Source organism: Globicephala melas, chromosome X (genome assembly GCF_963455315.2).
Source record: "Globicephala melas chromosome X, mGloMel1.2, whole genome shotgun sequence".
Taxonomy (NCBI): Eukaryota; Metazoa; Chordata; class Mammalia; order Artiodactyla; family Delphinidae; genus Globicephala; species Globicephala melas.
This window is the reverse complement of record NC_083335.1, coordinates 110,175,378-110,193,176: the sequence shown is the minus strand read 5'-3', so window position 1 is coordinate 110,193,176 and position 17,799 is coordinate 110,175,378. Positions and strand designations below refer to the sequence as shown.

General features: G+C 45.8%; 1 protein-coding gene across 12 annotated transcripts in view; it reads right to left on the bottom strand.

Annotated features, from left to right (window-relative positions):
• Positions 1-3,667: 3,667 nt before the first annotated feature.
• Positions 3,668-17,799, bottom strand: part of SH3KBP1 (SH3 domain containing kinase binding protein 1) — a 345,587-nt gene continuing 331,455 nt past the window's right edge. For 4 of the 12 annotated variants that reach the window (XM_060292546.2, XM_060292552.2, XM_060292549.2 and 1 more), the window contains 4 exons: positions 15,068-15,196; positions 10,591-10,859; positions 7,515-7,578; positions 3,669-6,371 (listed from right to left, as the gene is read on the bottom strand). In XM_060292546.2, coding sequence (XP_060148529.1) covers positions 6,330-6,371; positions 7,515-7,578; positions 10,591-10,859; positions 15,068-15,196 — 504 coding nt within the window. In that variant the 3' untranslated portion in view covers positions 3,669-6,329. Of the gene's footprint in view, positions 6,372-7,514; positions 7,579-10,590; positions 10,860-15,067; positions 15,197-17,799 lie in introns of all 12 variants that reach the window. The other 8 variants (XM_070044699.1, XM_060292556.2, XM_060292555.2 and 5 more) reach the window with 4 other exon arrangements.

The following is a 17,799-nucleotide window of genomic DNA, read 5'->3' as shown; positions in this document are numbered from 1 at the left end:
CTCAGGGCTCATCTACATGTCCTACTTATTCATCACTTTGAGGGCAAACGGTCAGCTCTGAGGGGCTCTCATCTGACTTCAGAGAAGTTTCAGGAGTAAAGGATCAGGAATATGCTCACCCTTGAATTCATTCTTTCTCCAGAGTGAAGCTAAGTAAAAAATAATGTTTTACGTCTTAAAACAGAGGTAGCCACGGTTTTCTAATAGTCGATGAAAGGCTTAGCGTTAATGGTGTACAGACCATGTGAATTTGTTCTAAGATCCATGGTGACGTAAGCACACTCCTTTGGGTCCAGGTGTTGGCTAAGACTCAGGTACAAGTAAAGCGCCTCAAGGCTTTCTTCATAACTGTTTTCTTATGTCATGAATCCCCAAGAATGCTACAGTTTTGTGCTTAGAGTTTTAGTAAAGGTAAAACTACACTGCTCAAATTTATAGAATAAATTCCATTTGGCATCAGGCACAATTACCAATTCATCTATTCAATCAATAAACATGTATCAAGTGCCTAGTATGCACCCGGCAATGTTTTAGGCGTTGGGGACATAGCAGTGAAGAAAATAAAGTCACTATCTCATGGCGGCTTCATTCTAGGGAGAGGAGACAGAAAACACACAGGTAAGTAGGTGGTGTGTGTGTGTGTGTGTGTGTGTGTGTGTGTGTAAGTGAATGAAACAGACTCTCCTATGGGACAGTCTGAGGGAAGATGGAGGCTAACGTTGCTCTTGTATTTAGTGGGTTAGGGATGGCCTCTGTGATGAGGTGACATTTGAGCAGTGACTAGCCAGAAGGAAGAGACCCAGACTTGATACCCATGGAGGTTTAGGCAACTACAACTTCAGTGGCGGATGGGTGGTTAGTCACTTTTTTATACTAACGTTAATTCAATTATGTTTATCATCAGGCAAAAACTATTCTTGCTAAAAATCTCAGGTAACTCACACTCCACTTCTCAGAATTGTCTTAAGGATAAATTGGAAATGTGGACATAGATTTATGCCCAAAGATGCTCGTCATAGCTTTATAAAATAAAAAAAGTTGGAATTTACCAAGAATGCCCTTCTTTCCCTGACCTCCCCACACTCAAGGCTCCCTTGGGCACTTCTGCTCTGCAGTTCCAAAGCCCCTGGACTTCCCTCTGTGGTCATGCTTTCTTCCTGTGGAAGACTTGCCTGCTTACCTGTCTATTTTCTCCCATTTGAGCTCCCTGAGGACAGGGTCTACGCTGCATTCAGCACCCATCACGGGGTCCGGCACATCGTTAAGCACTCAATACGTGTTCCAGAAAAGACTGGTTAAATGCTCTCTGGCATATCTAGAGACAGAGTATTATGCAGCCATTACAAATCATGTTTTTGAAAAAAAAGCAATGCCAAAGAAATGAGGATACCAAGTATAAAAACCAGACTATAAAACTATAGACACAGAATGACCTCCATTACGAGACTCCAAAATTATTAAAGGCTGCATCTGAATGACATTCGGACAATTACTGCCTTTCTATTTTTTTAAATTCAAAGCATTTCACATCTCTTTTTATTCTCTAAATTAATCTCACTGCCCAGACCATGCAGACATATTGGCCAGGAACTGCCCCCGCCCAACCACAAGAAGGCCAGAGGGTACAATCCTACCAGGTCCCTGTGGTGGACAGGTGGAAATATTAATCTGCCTTTCTCTTTATCATTTTTATTTTCCACTTTGGGTATAATAATAGCTTCATAATCAGAAAAAAAGTAAGTTAGTTAAAAATACTCAAGGTGACTGACTGGGTTCTACATTTGAACCTACAGTCATCACTCTGGTCCTTTAAACCTTAGAGGATTCGTTGGTAGGATTCTTGTCAACAGGCCCCTCCTTAGCATGTGTTGTCCTCCATTACCTTGAAGCTTCTCGTGCTCCGCTTGGCCTCCCCATTTTGTCTTCCTCATCACCCCCTGCCAGATTCTCAGCACTAGATGTGTCCCTTTAAAACTGGGGCATTTATCTTTCCGGGCCTTAAGTTCCCTCTGAGACTTCTCTGTCTCTCTTCATTCCAGATTCACTTCCTCCAAGGAGACTGCCCTGATTGAGAATAAATAAGAATGTTTCACGAGAGCCTCCTGGGGCCAAGGCAGGGGGGCAGGTGGGTATTTCATACAAGGGTCCCAGTTCATCTACCTCCTGTCAGCATTCAACAGCAGAGCTTCAGCCCCAGGCAAGTTCCTGGTCCTCTCAGATTAGGCCCCAAACTAAGAAACCCTCATGAAGCTTGAAGAGAATCCTCTCCCTTTCTCCTAAGACATCTCTGTTTTTCTCCTGGGGAATAACCTTGGAAATGCTATTGACTTCTTTGTGGTTTTTCTTTTTAGTTTTAAAAATTGGTTTGAAAACCCTTTAAAACTTTAAAAAAAATTAACAAATAACGAAGTTTTGCATTTCCAGGGCGCTTTCTCATCAAAGCGCTCAAAGTTTGCCAACAAATCTTGGTTTCTTGGAGAACTGGTCATATTCTATAGGGGTGAGAGAGAAGGGAAGCATTCACGACTTAAATGACATTGTTTATCTGTATAATTTAATTAAACGTGTTGCCATTTAAAGAGAACTGCCCCATGAAACTGGTTCTTCAGGAACTCAACTCTTCTCTTTTAGTCAGTTTTTTTTCCCATCTATTTTTTCCTTAGAAAATTCTAGCTACAACCTACTAGGTTACCTTGTTCTATTGTTTGGTTCAAATATTTTTATCACCTAATGCTCCAACAAGAAAAAAAGAATAGCCCATTTTACTGTGAAACCTGGATTCACAAATACGATGAGCACACACTTTCATTTATGGAAAGAGGCTGCCCTCACAGGCACTCCAATTTGGGGTCACTTAAAAAGGCATGAAATAAAACTACCTCTTAGGAATCTTCATCTGCTTCGTGGATTCTCCTTGGCTTCACAGGCTGCCTTCTGCTCCACGTGTTGGGAAACCCTAGGGACAGAACTAGGAATGACAGCAAAGGTTCATCGCCTTAAGAGACATGACCCCTCTCTGTCCTTACACCAGTGACAAACATTTATTTCTGGCCGGGAAAGAGTTTTCTCTGCCTAGGTCATTGTGTTTCCTCATTAGAGCCAGTTTTGGGAACGGCATCTTCTTCCCCTGGCTTGGGTCAAAAGCGCCAAGCCTTCCCTCTGTTGGACACTGCAACCAGCCACGCTGAGCACCTATCACCCACACACGCGTTGCTTTGTTACAGTCTGTACAAAACCAAAGAGAAAAGCTTTTTACCAAACCCTCTTGGTGCTAAAACATCTTGACATTAATTTGTGCTAAAATAACTAGAGGACTAAAACCTAATCTACTACAAAAAAAGAGACCATGATGACCTCAGGTTACAATACAAAGACCTTTGTGGGACGTGGGGATTATTTTTATACAGACCATGGCAACTGTAAGCGGTAAATTATACTCCCTGTGGTTTTCCCATCAAGGAGCTGGTTACGAAAGGAAAGAAAAGCCTGCCATTAGTAACCAAAGACACACATGTGATGATAGATACAGGCTGTCTTTATGGGAGAAACAAATCATGTGCTTGAGTATACTGTCTAGACGGCTGTGGATGAATAAAAATGGCTTTACACAATTATTTGGATAATAATTTAATGATCTTTACACTAAAAAAGAATTTAGACCTAACTAGAATTTTCTGCGTAAATATGAATGTAAAAGTGAACAACTTAAAAATGGAATTCACAGCTACAGATTTTACTGGATTATTTCTCTTCACTTGGGAAAGATGGGAAGGGGGGCACTATATTCCATTTCTTCTGAAGACATTAAGACACTTCTCTGAGAGTAACCGAATTGTGGAAAATGGAGGAAAATGACTTTACTTCCAAGATATCATTCCTCTTGGACCATGACAACTTTGGACAAAAATATTTCCACAAAACTTCATTTTAATCATCTTCTTTACAAAGCACAATACTTAAGACTTTTCTAAATACAACTTTAGAAAATGAAGCAAAAAAATAATCTCCACAGATGCTGGTCGAGTCCATGCTGAAAGCAAAAGAATTTTTTCAAAAGTGATACTTGCAAGCTGTTCAATATTCTTCACAGGCCCATTTTGTAAAGAGTGAAGATGGTGGCTGTTCGGGCAGTGGCTCATCCAGTTCCATGACTGTAGAGTCCTCTTGCTGGCTAGCCCACAGGGCAGTAATGAAGCTGGATACGCCAACTTCTCCTTCTAGAATTGCTCCTCTCTCTCCTGATACAAAGAAAGCCAATGGCTCTATTTTTCAGGTCGCCAGTACCCCACGAGGGCACTCCAACCTCTCAATTTAATTTATTCACAATCTTTCTCTGTATACACATTATATAAAACTATACCGTTAGGGATTTTCATGATGAGTGAATGAGAAATCCAAATGTCAAAGAATCCAATCCTCATTCTTATATTTGGTGGTGGGAAATCTCTAAAGCCTTCAAGTTTAACGTAGAAATGCCTAGAACAGTCAAGGGGTATAGGAATGTTTTATGTTGCCCTTGGAAACTTGGCGCTCCTGGCCCCAAGCAAACTGAGGGCAAGGCTGCTGGAAAGGCAGTAATGTCCAGATATGAGAGTGAAGGGTGTGAGGCTTCTTTCTTTACACACTGCCTTCCCTTAAATTTGCCATCATCCTGGAACCGTACCTGGAGGACCAGGATGTCCAGGGCTCTGGAAATACTCGGAGGGAAATAGCAGCCTCCGGCAACAAGGTTGAACAAGTAGGTAAGAGGAAGGCAGCGGAAGGGAGAGAGGCAGAGACATTCATTTGTAATACTTTCGACGATCAAGAACGTGTGATGATTTTTTTTTTTGCATCACTCCTTCAGTGTTATCAATTCTCATTCTTTGTGGTTGTACAAATCTACTCATATTTAGTAGTTTCGCTCTAAAACTCAGGGAATGGACAAAGCAGCTTTTTAGAAACACACAAAACACCTTCAGGGGCCATGAAGGGACCATCCCCCCGACCCCCCAATCCCCAAACTATCTTGCAATACAGTATGCTCCCCTTATTTTCTGCTAAGGATGAGAAAACAGTTACATTAGTCTAAAGCTGAACTCTTCATTGGCTACAAAGATACAGCGGACAAGCAAACACCAGTTTCCTCGGGTCGGAAAAAGCAATTCCATGAATGCAAGAGAGATCCAATGGCTACACTTCAACAAGCGCCTCCCCCCTTTCTCTTGGACCTGAGGAAGGGGTTACAAGAGAGCAAGGCAAATGAGATCATGTGAGTACACCTTCAACAACAGCACACGTGGATAGCCTAGTGCAGGAAATAATACAACTCCCCCCCACCTTTGTTTTCATTTGCATTTTACTTTTATTTATTTTTGCTTTAATAATGCATATTCCGTTCACTCAAAAGGTGCAAAGGACAGGAAGCAGGGGTTTAACTTGGCTGATGAAAAATCAAGCAGGGGTGACATTTCTAGTTCATGAACAACCTAAAACTAGGAGAACTTAAAAGTCACAGCTGGTACCAAAGAGCACGCCCAACTTCACAGCTGTCTCCTCTTAGGACCTTTGGTTAGGCGAGAGAAGCTTTGAAGACAGTGGCCTCTAGTAGACTTTGATAAGTGACTAAAAAAAATAAATGCGTGTGTGTGTTTTTTAAATCATGGTAGCTGCATCACAAAAGCTCCAATCAAGAGGGTGGTAAAAAGAAGGCACAGATCATTGCAAATACCAGATTTTCTCTTTCTCTTTTTGTAAATATACCATCATATATAAGCTAAAATTTATCTTAGGGTGGTGGGGTTTGCTGGCAGGAGGAGGGACAGGTTGGACCTAAAATTGCATATGTAATAGACTCCTTGAGGGGGACACAGAGCGAGGCAGCTTTCCGCCTAAAGCAAAAGAATGGGATGCTCGCTCTGGACTATGTGTGATACAAACACTGGGGGAATCTGTGGCAAAACACGATTAAAAAAATCATAAAATTATAAAGCTTGTAAACGAAGACTCTAAAATTACATTTTATTAATGGAAAATATCATCAAAATAGTACCACTATGGACTAAACTGCCTGAGTTTTCGTTTCACGTGAGATCTCATAGTAAAAAAGCCTTTAGCACAATTTTCTCTGTTTAAGTCACAACCAGTGCCAGACCCAGGACTATACCATGGGGAAGAGTCTCCTCTTGGATGGAATTTGTGTTGTGCTATCAAGACTTTTGTGCTGATCTTTCAAACAGGGACATGTTGAGGCAATTTTTCATCTTTTGGCACAAGGTTATTTTGGCTGGGGCGGAAAATTTGAGTCTTGGACTTGGGATGAATAATGCGACATTTCATTTATCAAGTATTCATTTTGATTGAAGAGCTTTCTTTATGTCATTAACTTCCATCTATAAAGGAAAAACAAGAGCCGAACAAAATCACAATGAATTGGCTGGTTGGATAAAAGCTGAAAGATAAGCAACCTGGTTGATTGAGAGCAAATAATCAACCTGATAATTTGAAAGGGGAAATGGGTGAAATGACATCTGAATGAAGAGTTGATCATGATGCCAGAAATTGACATAAACCTAAAGAACAGGCACACCAACTCGAAGTGCTAGGAAAGGGGGGATGTTTGAATTCCCAGGCTACCAGTATCCAAAATTTGTCAAAAGCAATGATACAACAGTAATTTCAGTTCCTTGGCCAGAGGGTGGAGCAGCGTGTCCTGACACACTGACCACTTGGCAGGTCTGGAAGGCAGCTGTGGTTGGGCCCAAGGGGGTGTCTATCAGCACCCGCAAAGTGATGACAAGCAGTTACCTATCCTTTAAGCACCATGGATCCCAGTCACCACCAAGGGCACCAACTGCATGAGAGCTGAAAGCCTACCATTCCCAACTCCTATACACTCTCTACCCTTTGGTAAAGGCTGAGTTAGATCAGAGGGAGGCTAAAGAGAGGGTGACACAGCTCTGATGCCCTGCAGGACTGACACGGCTGTCAGGGAGAAGCAAAGAGATAAGGAGCAAGTGCCAAGTGTGGCCGGCTGTGGTCCTTGGGGTCCCAATAGCGGCATGACAGAAGCGCCAATGGGGTCTCCCTGGCACCATATGCCCTCTGGCAGTTACGACAATGAGGCCTCTGAAAACTGAGGGGAACTTTTCACAGAGGAGATGTTTCAGATAAATTCCAAATGAGAAACCCAACTTGGGGCACGTTTGCTAATGCCTCCCTTCCCCAAGACTTCCTGGATCCCAGGAGAGGATGTGAAGGGGGGCTATATAGTTCTAAGAAAATTCTCACAGGAAGCGCATCGAAATTGGTAGAGAAGTAACTATCATTTCTTTTCTTTTTTTTTTAACATCTTTATTGGAGTATAATTGCTTTACAATGATGTGTTAGTTTCTGCTTTAAAACAAAGTGAGTCAGCTATACATATACATATAGCCCCATATCTCCTCCCTCAATTATTTTCAAAATAAAGCCCGGACTCTGCTCCCACCCCCAAATGAGCCTCTCACGGGGCAACAGGACCCCAAGGGACCCACCTGCAACCGAAGCCGGATTTTCTTCTCTTCATCCAACTCTGACAGTAACTGCTTAATCTCTCGTCTGGAAAGCAAATGACAAAGTTAAACAAAAGCCCAGACTTCCCCGACAAGAGATATGAAGTCTCTTATCATTACAAAATCCATCTGATCCTTTTACAAAGAAAGTGTGGACAGAACATTACATTATATTTTCTTTGCACGGCTATTGCTTAAAGCCTGTTGCAGATGGAAAGGCCTTTATTTCTGGGCTCCCCAAATATGTAGCCATCAAATAGTAGGTCTGAAATGACCTTTGAAATCCCTTAGTGCAAGTTTCTCCTAAAAGAAGATGGGGAAACTGAGGCCCAGAGAGGTGGCCTGACTTGCCCAATGACGACACTCCAGGTATCCAGGCTCATATTCGGTCATCTTCCCTCTAACTAGTCCTTTATTATAGAATCACTGGTCTTTACATGGACTTACATAATAATATTCATTGCAGACATTTTTACCACTCCATATATATTTCTTTTATTTTCACAGAGTTTTACATTACTGAAAGGTTACTGGTACGTTTTCAGAGATTCTCACAAAATCGTGCAAATAGTAACACCCGAAACCTTGGAGGTAAAAGAACTGAACTAACGATATGGTAATCATGTCATAGAGAAAGTAGACACGAGTTAGAACACACAGCCCAGTGCCCTTCCCAACAGGAAACAGGGAAGTAGAACAAAACTAATCATCTTGCAAACTCAGGCTCTACACTTAGGACACTGCAACCATCCTAACTCTGGTCAGAGAGCTGTACTCCATTTTAGGGTATCAGACACTCCATTTTACGCACACGTTTTTATAAACTGGACTGGAAAATCAAAACACAAACACCGCAGAACCAGCACAAGAAACAAGGTCGATGTTATGTAGCATTTGCTCACTTCAGATGAGCACCACGATGGTCCCTGCACTTGGGTCAGTGTCCCAGCACTGCTGTCAACACGTTGGGTTCTCTGATATTAACCACCTGTGCTGCGTTCCTGCATTTATTCAAGCACACGCTATGCTCCAGCAGTCCAGGTTGGGGAGTTAGCTGGGGAGGGAGGTGCGAAGATAGTCGCTAAGTCTTGAACTAGTAAAAAAGGGTACGTCTACGAGGAGGGAGGAAGATGGGGGAGTTGATGGAGAAGAGCCAGGACAGAAGCAGGGAGGTGAGAACTGGATGTTTGGGGATGACGGGAATCAGCACAGACTTGAGCCAAAGGCTGAAAGGAAAGTGACGTCAAGAGCTAAGGTGGAAGACTGGGGGGGACCCAGTGCTCCTGGGCGTGAGGGCCAAGCTGAGGAAGGCTGTGAAGGGCAGGCCTTGGAGAGGGGCCACTGTGATGTCTGATTCAAGAAGATGTTGGCTGGGGAAGGACAAGTGCAGCCATCCATGCCCGGGTTCACAGTGGAGAGAGGAACAAAGGGGTGGAGTGGCCCCAAGGCACTGGCGATTCTGCACTCCAGACTCAGGCACAGGCCATTTCAGAAAAGTTCCGGGCACTTTTCAGAGCGAGGGCCCCAAGGGACGAAGCCCTGGATCCAGGAGTGTCTGACCTGTCTTGTTCAGAAGGCTGAGAACCAGTGCTCTGGGATGTACTGGTGCTGTCGGGTCACTGTCCAGGCAGGGGACACCTGCCGCCTGGACACGGATGGGGCCTTTGGGTATGCAAAGCTATACTGTGCCAGGTCAGATACGAGTTGGGGACTTGGAAGAGTTAGGGGCAGCCTGGCTGGCCCCTCAAGACCCGCTCTAGTCCCATCCTGTGGTTCTGCATATTTATCTGATGAGCCCCTTCCAGGCAGGGGGTGAGTCCAAGAGGCCCCCAATTCATATGACACCTCCAGCCTGAGTGGAACAGAAGCGAATAGAGCCATAGTACTCAAAGTGAGTTCCATGGAAGCCTTGTCCTAGAATGTTCTAGGGAAAAAATGGACTCCGTGATTAAGTACGTTTGGGAAACACTGCATACGTTATCCTCCATCTTCCCATGCACAGTGAAGGCTCTGAGCAGTCCTTCGGAGAAGAAAGTAACTTTGTTTAACCCAATTATTCCCCAAAGTACACAAAACACTTCAGGGCCCTCCAGCTGCAGGCATCCTCCCGAAGGTGTGACTGCGGGTCTGTGGCCCCATTGCCCGCCACTGCCCCGGGCTCCTCCCGATCCGGGCGGCCAGGCACCAGGAGTGCACTGACCTGCCGGGCCGCTCCATGCGCCTGTGAACCTGCCCGTGCTGTGCCCTCTGCTGGGGTGCTCTGCTCTTGGCAATGCTAGGTCGGCTTTCGAAATCCTACTCAGGAAACACCTCGAGATGCCTCCCCCGTTCCCTCCAGAAAGAGCCAACGGATCCCTAAACTCTCTGCGCCTCCGTTTATTCAGATAAGTGCCTCCTGACTTCTAATCCTTTTACCATTATTTTTTAACTGCACACAGCATCCTGGGTGATATGCGTGTGATATTTATTTTGGCTTGCAGGTCCCTCTCCCTATCTAAGCGCCCCCTGAGGATCAGAGATGCGGAGTGCGTATGTGCAGGCATGCACAGAGGCCACTCGAGTCTCCTGGTGAGAACATCTTGATGAGTGTCAAGCCTCAGGTTTAAAGAGTCCCTGCATCTTTTGCATACATTGTACCCCTAAACGCAAGCCAATTCCTTCATGGGGCAGCTAACTGAAGGAATTGCCATTTTTCTGGTGCTAGAAGAAAAGCTGGCTGTTGGGATTATTAAGAAGTGGTGTATGCACCACTGCCGTGGTGTCTTCTGGGGATTTGATGATCTTTCTTTTTCGCAGCCTGCTGAGCACGTCCCTTGTAGCTAACTCCTCCCCCTATGCCCCGGCGCCAGCCCGTGTGCAGCTGGCCCAGTTTACAAGTGGAGCTGAGCTCAGTGAAGCTCCTCGGGTTCACACCCCCACTCCCAGCCCTGCTGCCACCATCCCCAGGGAGGCGGCCCACCCTCAGGGACAGGCTGGGCCCCAAGGTGGCAGAACCAGGCCCTGAGCCGGTGGAAGGCAACCCCCGGAGGCAGTTACAGAAGGGGCCGCAGACACTCACTTCTGCTGGTCCTTCATGGTCTCGACGATGCCCCTCAGCTCCCGGACCTGTGTCCTCAGCTCCTCCACGGCCGCCTGGCTGCTGGCTGGAGGCTCCATCTTTGGTTTTCCTTCCGCGCCGAACAGAGACGGGGAGTTGGCTCTGTGTCCAACTGCTCCCAGAGAGGACGACAGGGGAGAGGATGCTGCTGAGGACAGAGGGGCCGGCCCGCCACTGCCCGCAGCCATGGTCCCCGGCTTGGGCGGCAGCGAGGCTTTGTTGTCGGACACCTGTGATGAGTGAGGACAGAGAGGATTCAGGCTAGGGATTCGTGTGCTGCACCTCCCCGTCCTGTTTACTAAAACCCGCTATCTACATCCCCGTCCCCGCAGCCCTCCGTATACTCCACTCACTCACTCATTCCTTCATCCACAAGCCCCCAGGGCCTACTTGGTGCAGGCATCCCCTTATGAACTTTAAATTTGACCACCTTTCTGAACAGGTAGTTCCTGACTGGTTTAATGTACACATCCAGAGGCCCATGTACCCGCTAGGCTCTGCAAACCCTGAAGTGAGCAAAACATTTTCTTGGCCCTCAAGGAGCTTAGAACCCAGTGAGGTGCAGACAGACAGACCAACCAACACACTGTAGATGAGGGGGGAGCGTGCACGCAGGGTGGGAGGCACACAGCGCCGCAGAAGTATATACAGAATATATATACAGAATATACACAAGGGACCAAGCATCCCAGAGGGAGGGCATCAGGCAGGAGCCGACAGCCTCATCCTGGAGGAGGAGGTCAGAGAAGAGTAAGTGGGGGGCGGGGGGGGGGCAGGGGAAGTTCTAGAGGAGGGAGCGTGCTAGCAGAGGCCTGGAGACCCGAGAGTGAACTGCATTCACGGGAAGCCAGAATGTCAGGGGGGCAAGAGAGAGGTAGGGCGCACACAGGGGGCTTGCGGAAAGGGTTAAAAAGATCGCCTGCTGAGCTCAAGATCACTGTGGCTGCAGAAGGGCTGAAGGTCTGGTGGGTCTGGAGGTCTAGACAATTGCTAGGAGACTCATACGGTGAAAGCTAAAAATGGTGAGGGTTTGACTCAGGCGGCGGCCAAGAGGATAGAGAGAAGACAGCTTTGAAAGATGCGGCAATGGCAGGCTCATCCAACCAAGAGACGCAGTCCCTGCCCTCCCAGAGCAGGCACCCCAAGGCCAGGAGGATGTGGTCCTGGACAGGCCGTAGTGGGCGAGGAGGAAGTACGGATCAAGGGCCATGGGTGGGGATGGAGGAAGGAGGCGTTAGGGTTGACCCTTTCATGGGAGGAAGAACAGACTGAAGGCCCAAACAGTGATCTCAGTTTTGGACACACGGAATTTTAGGAGCCTGAGGGATGGCCAAGGGGGAAGGCCAATGGGTAGAGCCGATGACTGAAAAAGTGAGCTGGGCCAGAGAAATCACCAGAGGCAGTGCAAGCCATGGGGGTGGATGACGAAGAATGAGAAGAGGCACAATGACGGACCCTGCGGACGCCCCAAGTTGAAGAGGTGGAGGGAGAGGGGAGAGCCCTTGGGGACTGGGACAAAGTGCTGAGAGGGGATGGAGCCAGACCAGGAGGGGGCCTGGGTCATGGAAGTCTCCTGGAGGAGTTTCCAGAGGATGCTGAGATGAGAATTAGGGGGGAGCCCATTTGGTGGAGCCAAGGGAGACTGAAATCTGATCAAGGCAGGTGAGCGCCTGCATGGGACATGAGGGGCGTGGCCTGCAAGTTTAGAACTCTCTTTCCAAACACTCGGCTGAGGAAAGAAGATGGGAGAAAGGGAGAGGCTGTTCGTGGAGAAGCCTCAGGAGGAGGCAGGATCAAGGAAGGGTTTTGTTTGCTTTCAAAGATGGGGGAGACCCTGAGCTGGGAGGTGTCTTGAGGGTAAGAGCCAAGGCTGAAGACGGAGGAGGCAGGCAGGGGAGGCCTGATGGAGAAGTGCCCTGAGGGGGCCTGGAGGGCACAGGGAACACAACGGTCATGGGTCGGGGGAACAGGGGCACAAAGCAGGCCTAGGGGAGGCAGCAGCTGCAAGGGAAGGTGAGATCACAGGTGGGGTGTGGCGGATGGGGGCAGGTAGTAGACGGGACATTGGGGGGTGAAGCGGGGGAGGGGAGGGAGCTGAGGCTGCCGGCGCCCAGGCCGGGAGCCAAGACGAGGCTGGGTTGGCACAGTGAGGAGGCAGAGTCTGGATTCAGGCTGTGCTACAGGGAGAAACTGGGCAGAGTCAGCCAGAAGCAGATGGGCCATCATTCCCAGCCTTGCTGCTCGCCTTTTCTCTGCCAACTTATCATTGAGGAAAATCACTTTCTGCTGCCAGGGAGAGCGATCCACCATCCTGTGCTTATTGTTAGCAGGAGTCATAGTCAGAGGGGCGAGGGACTGACATTTACGGAGCTCTGGTTATATGCCGGACGCGGGCTGGACAACTGAAATGAGGATTAGTTGGCACACAGCTTGACGGAGCAGGAAACTGAGGCTTAGGGATGTGGCTGAGAAATTCCCCAAGTCTCACAGCTCATAAGCAGCAGAACTGAGATTCAATTCCCTCCCCATCAGCTGGACCCTCAGGCCTGGTACAGTGACCGTGGCTGCCTGAGTCTGAAGATTCGTGCTCTCCTGACCTGATTTCCTTCGCTTCTTTTCTATTCCTGGGTTCATACTTTTCCCCATTTCCCACCTTGCATTATCACGCACCTCCCTCAGCCCACCGATGTGCTCACACTGACTGACTTCCAGGCACTTTTTCAATCAATGCTTCTTTTTGCATTTCCTACGTGACTCGCTCTCCCGTCCCATTTCAGCTAACAAGCACTCGTTATAAGCCCTCACAGAGTATAGGCCACCAAATGCCCTGATCAAATTAGTTCAGGTGGAATTTCTAGAAGCAATAAACAAGACATGACAACTCCAGGCAAGTGAAATAGGCTAATGGGATAGAACAGTGCAACTCAGCAACGTGATGAGCCACTGCCCACCAGTAGATGTCACTATAGAGACACCCTAGGGACGTCGGAGAGGCTGCAACTATAGGCATTCCTATGGTCACCAGAAAAAACGGATCTAAATCCAATTTCTGTAAATGGAAGCCTTTTATAAAGGAAGACTGCTTCAGTTTTGTGAATAATTACAATCGATCTGTTTTATAGGATCATATTTTTGCTGACTATATCAGATTTTTAAGAAAAGCTATACATATAAATTCTTAAATCTATCAGAAGAAAATTCCACATCACCTTTGATTTCTTTGTGTTAATTCGTGCTTCGAGTGCTTTAAAAATGACTTCCATTTTCTGCTTTTAGACAGAAGGCAGCTGCTAATGTTTACAGAAAATAAGTCCAATTGATTGGGTTCTCTTAGCATGAGAAAATGGAATTTTAAAATCTTACTTCACAATCATAGGACGAACAGAACTTGTACAGGGTACCCTTCAGAAGCCACATGCAGTTGCTAAACAATGTGTTCTTTGTTCCTCACAAGTCAGTAATAAAAGAGCTATACCATCCCCTGGGTGTGCAATGAAATTAATGTTTTTAAACATTTTAAACATTAAAATGACTATAGATTTATCCTAATAAACGAATCCAAATGAGCTTTTCTTTAAGAAATCCCATTAGTTATTCAAATTCATGAACTGCCAACCATAATCTGTGACACCACCAGTTTTGAACATAAAAGTCACAATCTGTGGGCAGAGGGCACAGCATTTAATATATTTAATGTAGTATTTCTAGACACCTCTAGGTTTTTAAAGTTGTTTTGGTTCTTGTGATGGTGATGGTGGTGGTGGTGGTGGTGGTGGTGGTGTGCGAGGGCATTGTGTGTGTGTGTGTGTGTGTGTGTGTGTGTGTGTGTGTGTATGTATGGTTGATGGTATGAAGAGGAGATCAAACCACAAGAGAAAACATGGGTTTCTGCCCAGTTTTGGAGACTGTCACATTCCTTAGGGATTTTGATTACCAAAGTCACTGTCACCAAAGAATGACAAAAACTTGTGTTGCCTGCTGCAACGGACTGAATGTTTGTGTCCTTCCAAAATTCATATGAAAATCCTAACCCCCGCTGTGACGGTATTGGGAGATAGAACCTTTGGAAGGTGATTAGGTCATGAGGGTGGAGCTCTCATGAACGGGGTTAGTGCCCTTCTAAAAGGGACCCCAGAGAGCTCTCTCACTCTATTTCCTCCATGTGAGGACACAATGAGAAGTCTACAACCCTGAAGAGATCCCTCATCAGAACCTGACCATGCTGGCACCCTGGTCTTGGGCGTCCAGCCACCAGAAATGTGAGAAATAAATTTCTATTGTTTATAAGTCACCCAATCTATGGCACTTTGTTTTAGCAGCCCCACATGACTAAGACATCTGTTTATCCTTGTTTGGTTTATAACTCATCATCAGAGCATACACGTAAAGGCAGGGATCCCGTGCTGTCAGGACACCCTCGCCATGGCTGGCCACTCACTTGGGATATGGTAACAGTCTTTGAAGTTTTCTTTGATGCGTCCACTCCTCTGTGTGCAAGCGAAACGTGTTCTTCTTTATCTTCTTCAGGACTTGGGGAGTCAAAGATATCAGGGCTTGAAAGGGAAGACTGGATAAAGCCAAAAGAAAACGCTCTTGTCAGAATTACACCTTAGCTGACATAGCTTTTGTTAACATAATGCAGTGTGCCTTTCAAAGCACTGACACTTCTATTTTGTTTGTCTCCTCATTATAACCACGGGGCAGAAAGTGTGCTATTATCTGTGTGCTAGAGAGAGTGGCAGAACTGAGACTAAGATTTCCTAGACCAGGGATCTTTCTTTCTATGGGATCTTTCCACTGATGCCCGTTGGTCATTTCATCCATGTGAGCATCTGTCATCCATCTTTTCCTGCTCAGAGCCTCTCTCTTTTTTTGTAAACATTTGCTGCCGTGTGCCAAGCACTCAGCTTGGTACTGAACTTAACAGTGACATGCCAGACATGGTCCCTGCTCTCACAGGGTTGACAGTCCAGTGGGGAAGGACACACAGGTGGAGAGGAAGCTGCCTCTAACCTGCCTCTCCTCCATTCCCTCCGGATCCTTTTCCAGAACCACCGGGTCTATTGCATAGTGAAGTGTCTAAAAGGACTTGTCTGAGAGGAAACCATTTCCGGGGGCAAAGGATCACTACCCCTGCGGATCAGTGACCAGCGTTTCTGCAGCCCCAGAGAACAGCCCTGCCTGCCAGCACAGCAAGCTCACGTCTAATTTGGTGCCTGCGGCTAAAACGCTGCCCTCATTGCTGTGGACAATCATTATCCATTTTGGATTCCATCTTTGCTAAGGTGTACTTACAGAATGGCAGCATCTCTTGGTAAAAGATAGGGATAACACTCCTACTCTTTCTGCCTCGCTGTGAAGATCAAAAGCTGGATGAATGTAAACCAATTCACTTGAATCACTTGGTCAAAAATGATTACTGTACTAGAATTTCCCTATTTTAGGACAAAGCAGAGGAAAATAAGAGTTCCTGTGGCAAGGAATCTTTTTAAACGAAGAATCTTCCAGAGATATCTTTAGGTGAGTTCATATTCAGCCTTACCTCTATGCCTTCTATCCCTGTGGTGGGAAAATAATCATATTTAGAATCACTGCTTGGCACCATTATAGAAAAAAATCCCAGTTACAAATACTGGTTGTTTTCTTCTGTTTACTTACTAAGCAATACATGTAGGGAATTTTAAAGCAATGTTTTAAAATGAAAAGGTCTTGTTTGTTAATCTTCATTTAATCTGAAAATCCAATTACCTAGAATAACACCCGCCTCCAACCAAGCTTTCTTTTAATCTAAGCTTAATTACCTTACAATGCCTGTATCCTTTCATTTTGAGATTTTATTCCAAAGGCAGCTTCCTCCTACATAACCTATGATTCATGAGCTGCCAATCAAAGCTTGCTCTTTGAATCTGATAAACATAAACAGCTCAAACTAGGTTGAGAGGCCCCAGGATGGGGAGTCATGACTAATGTATTTCCTCGATCATTCCCTCCAATGGCCTTTTAGGAATATGTCCACATCCACCAATCCCATTTTGCTATGAAAAACCTACAGGTGCTAACAGGAAGAAGAGTAAACATGAATTCAATGTACATATCCATATGGGGATGGATAGGAATGAAGGGAAGCGAGTACAGTAATTATACTTCTTTAAAGCACAAATGTATCCTGCTGTTTTAAGTCCACGAGTAAAATTGTTCCATATCAAATGTCAAACTTTGAGCCACCATTGCCATAAGCTTCCTGTGGTCAAGAACCATGTACCTCTTATTCCCAGTTGCAGCCTTGGTACCTGGCACAGAGCTTAGCCTATAGGAGATGCCCATCAGTGTGTGTTGAATGAGTGAATGAATCAATGTGTAATCTAAAAGTGCAGAGAAGATGAGATGCCTTTACCAGGTCTCCCCCAAATATATACAAACTCTCAGACATGGGATGTAGGGACCAAGGCTGGGATGGGGGGTGGTAATTCAAATTTCTCTGTATTTAATTCTGATGCCTCAAGGCCCTCTAGATCTTGAAAAGTTAGGAAGGATTTGGAGGGGAAACAAAAATGATGAAGGATTTATAGAGAAGATATGGGAGGTAGGATTAAAAATTTAAATACAGAGATACTAAGAAGCAATTAAATAGGCTGTGTGTTTATGAGGGTGGGGAGAGGTGAGAGGGAAAGGGGAAAGAAGGTGGTGTTGACACAGTACTCTATATAAGAGTGAAAAAGTAAGCCACTGTTTCAAGTCTTTCTCCCCCAAAGATGGTAATACACAGATATGTTTCCTACAAAGAGGAAAAATAGGATGACTCAAACCACACTTCCAGACCCAGTGGATATGAGAGAAGACGTTCAAAGGAAGTGGCATTCTTTTTCTTCTAAATGATGACCCCTTAGGTAGAGTTAGTAAAAAGTGTCCTGGGAAACCTGAAAAAGGTTAATTCCCTGGCATCTGGGTGAAGGTCCAAAGGCCTTAGTCCTGCATTCCCAGCAAGGACAAGGCAATCTGATATATAGAGATAAATAGATAGACAGACAGAGATATACACACACACATACACTGCTTGCAGAAGCACCAAGATTTTTCTACAATGACATTCACTTCAGTGTTTATGATGAATGGAAACAACATAGATGTCCAGTGACGGCGCACTGGCTAGATAAACGCTCATATATTCCC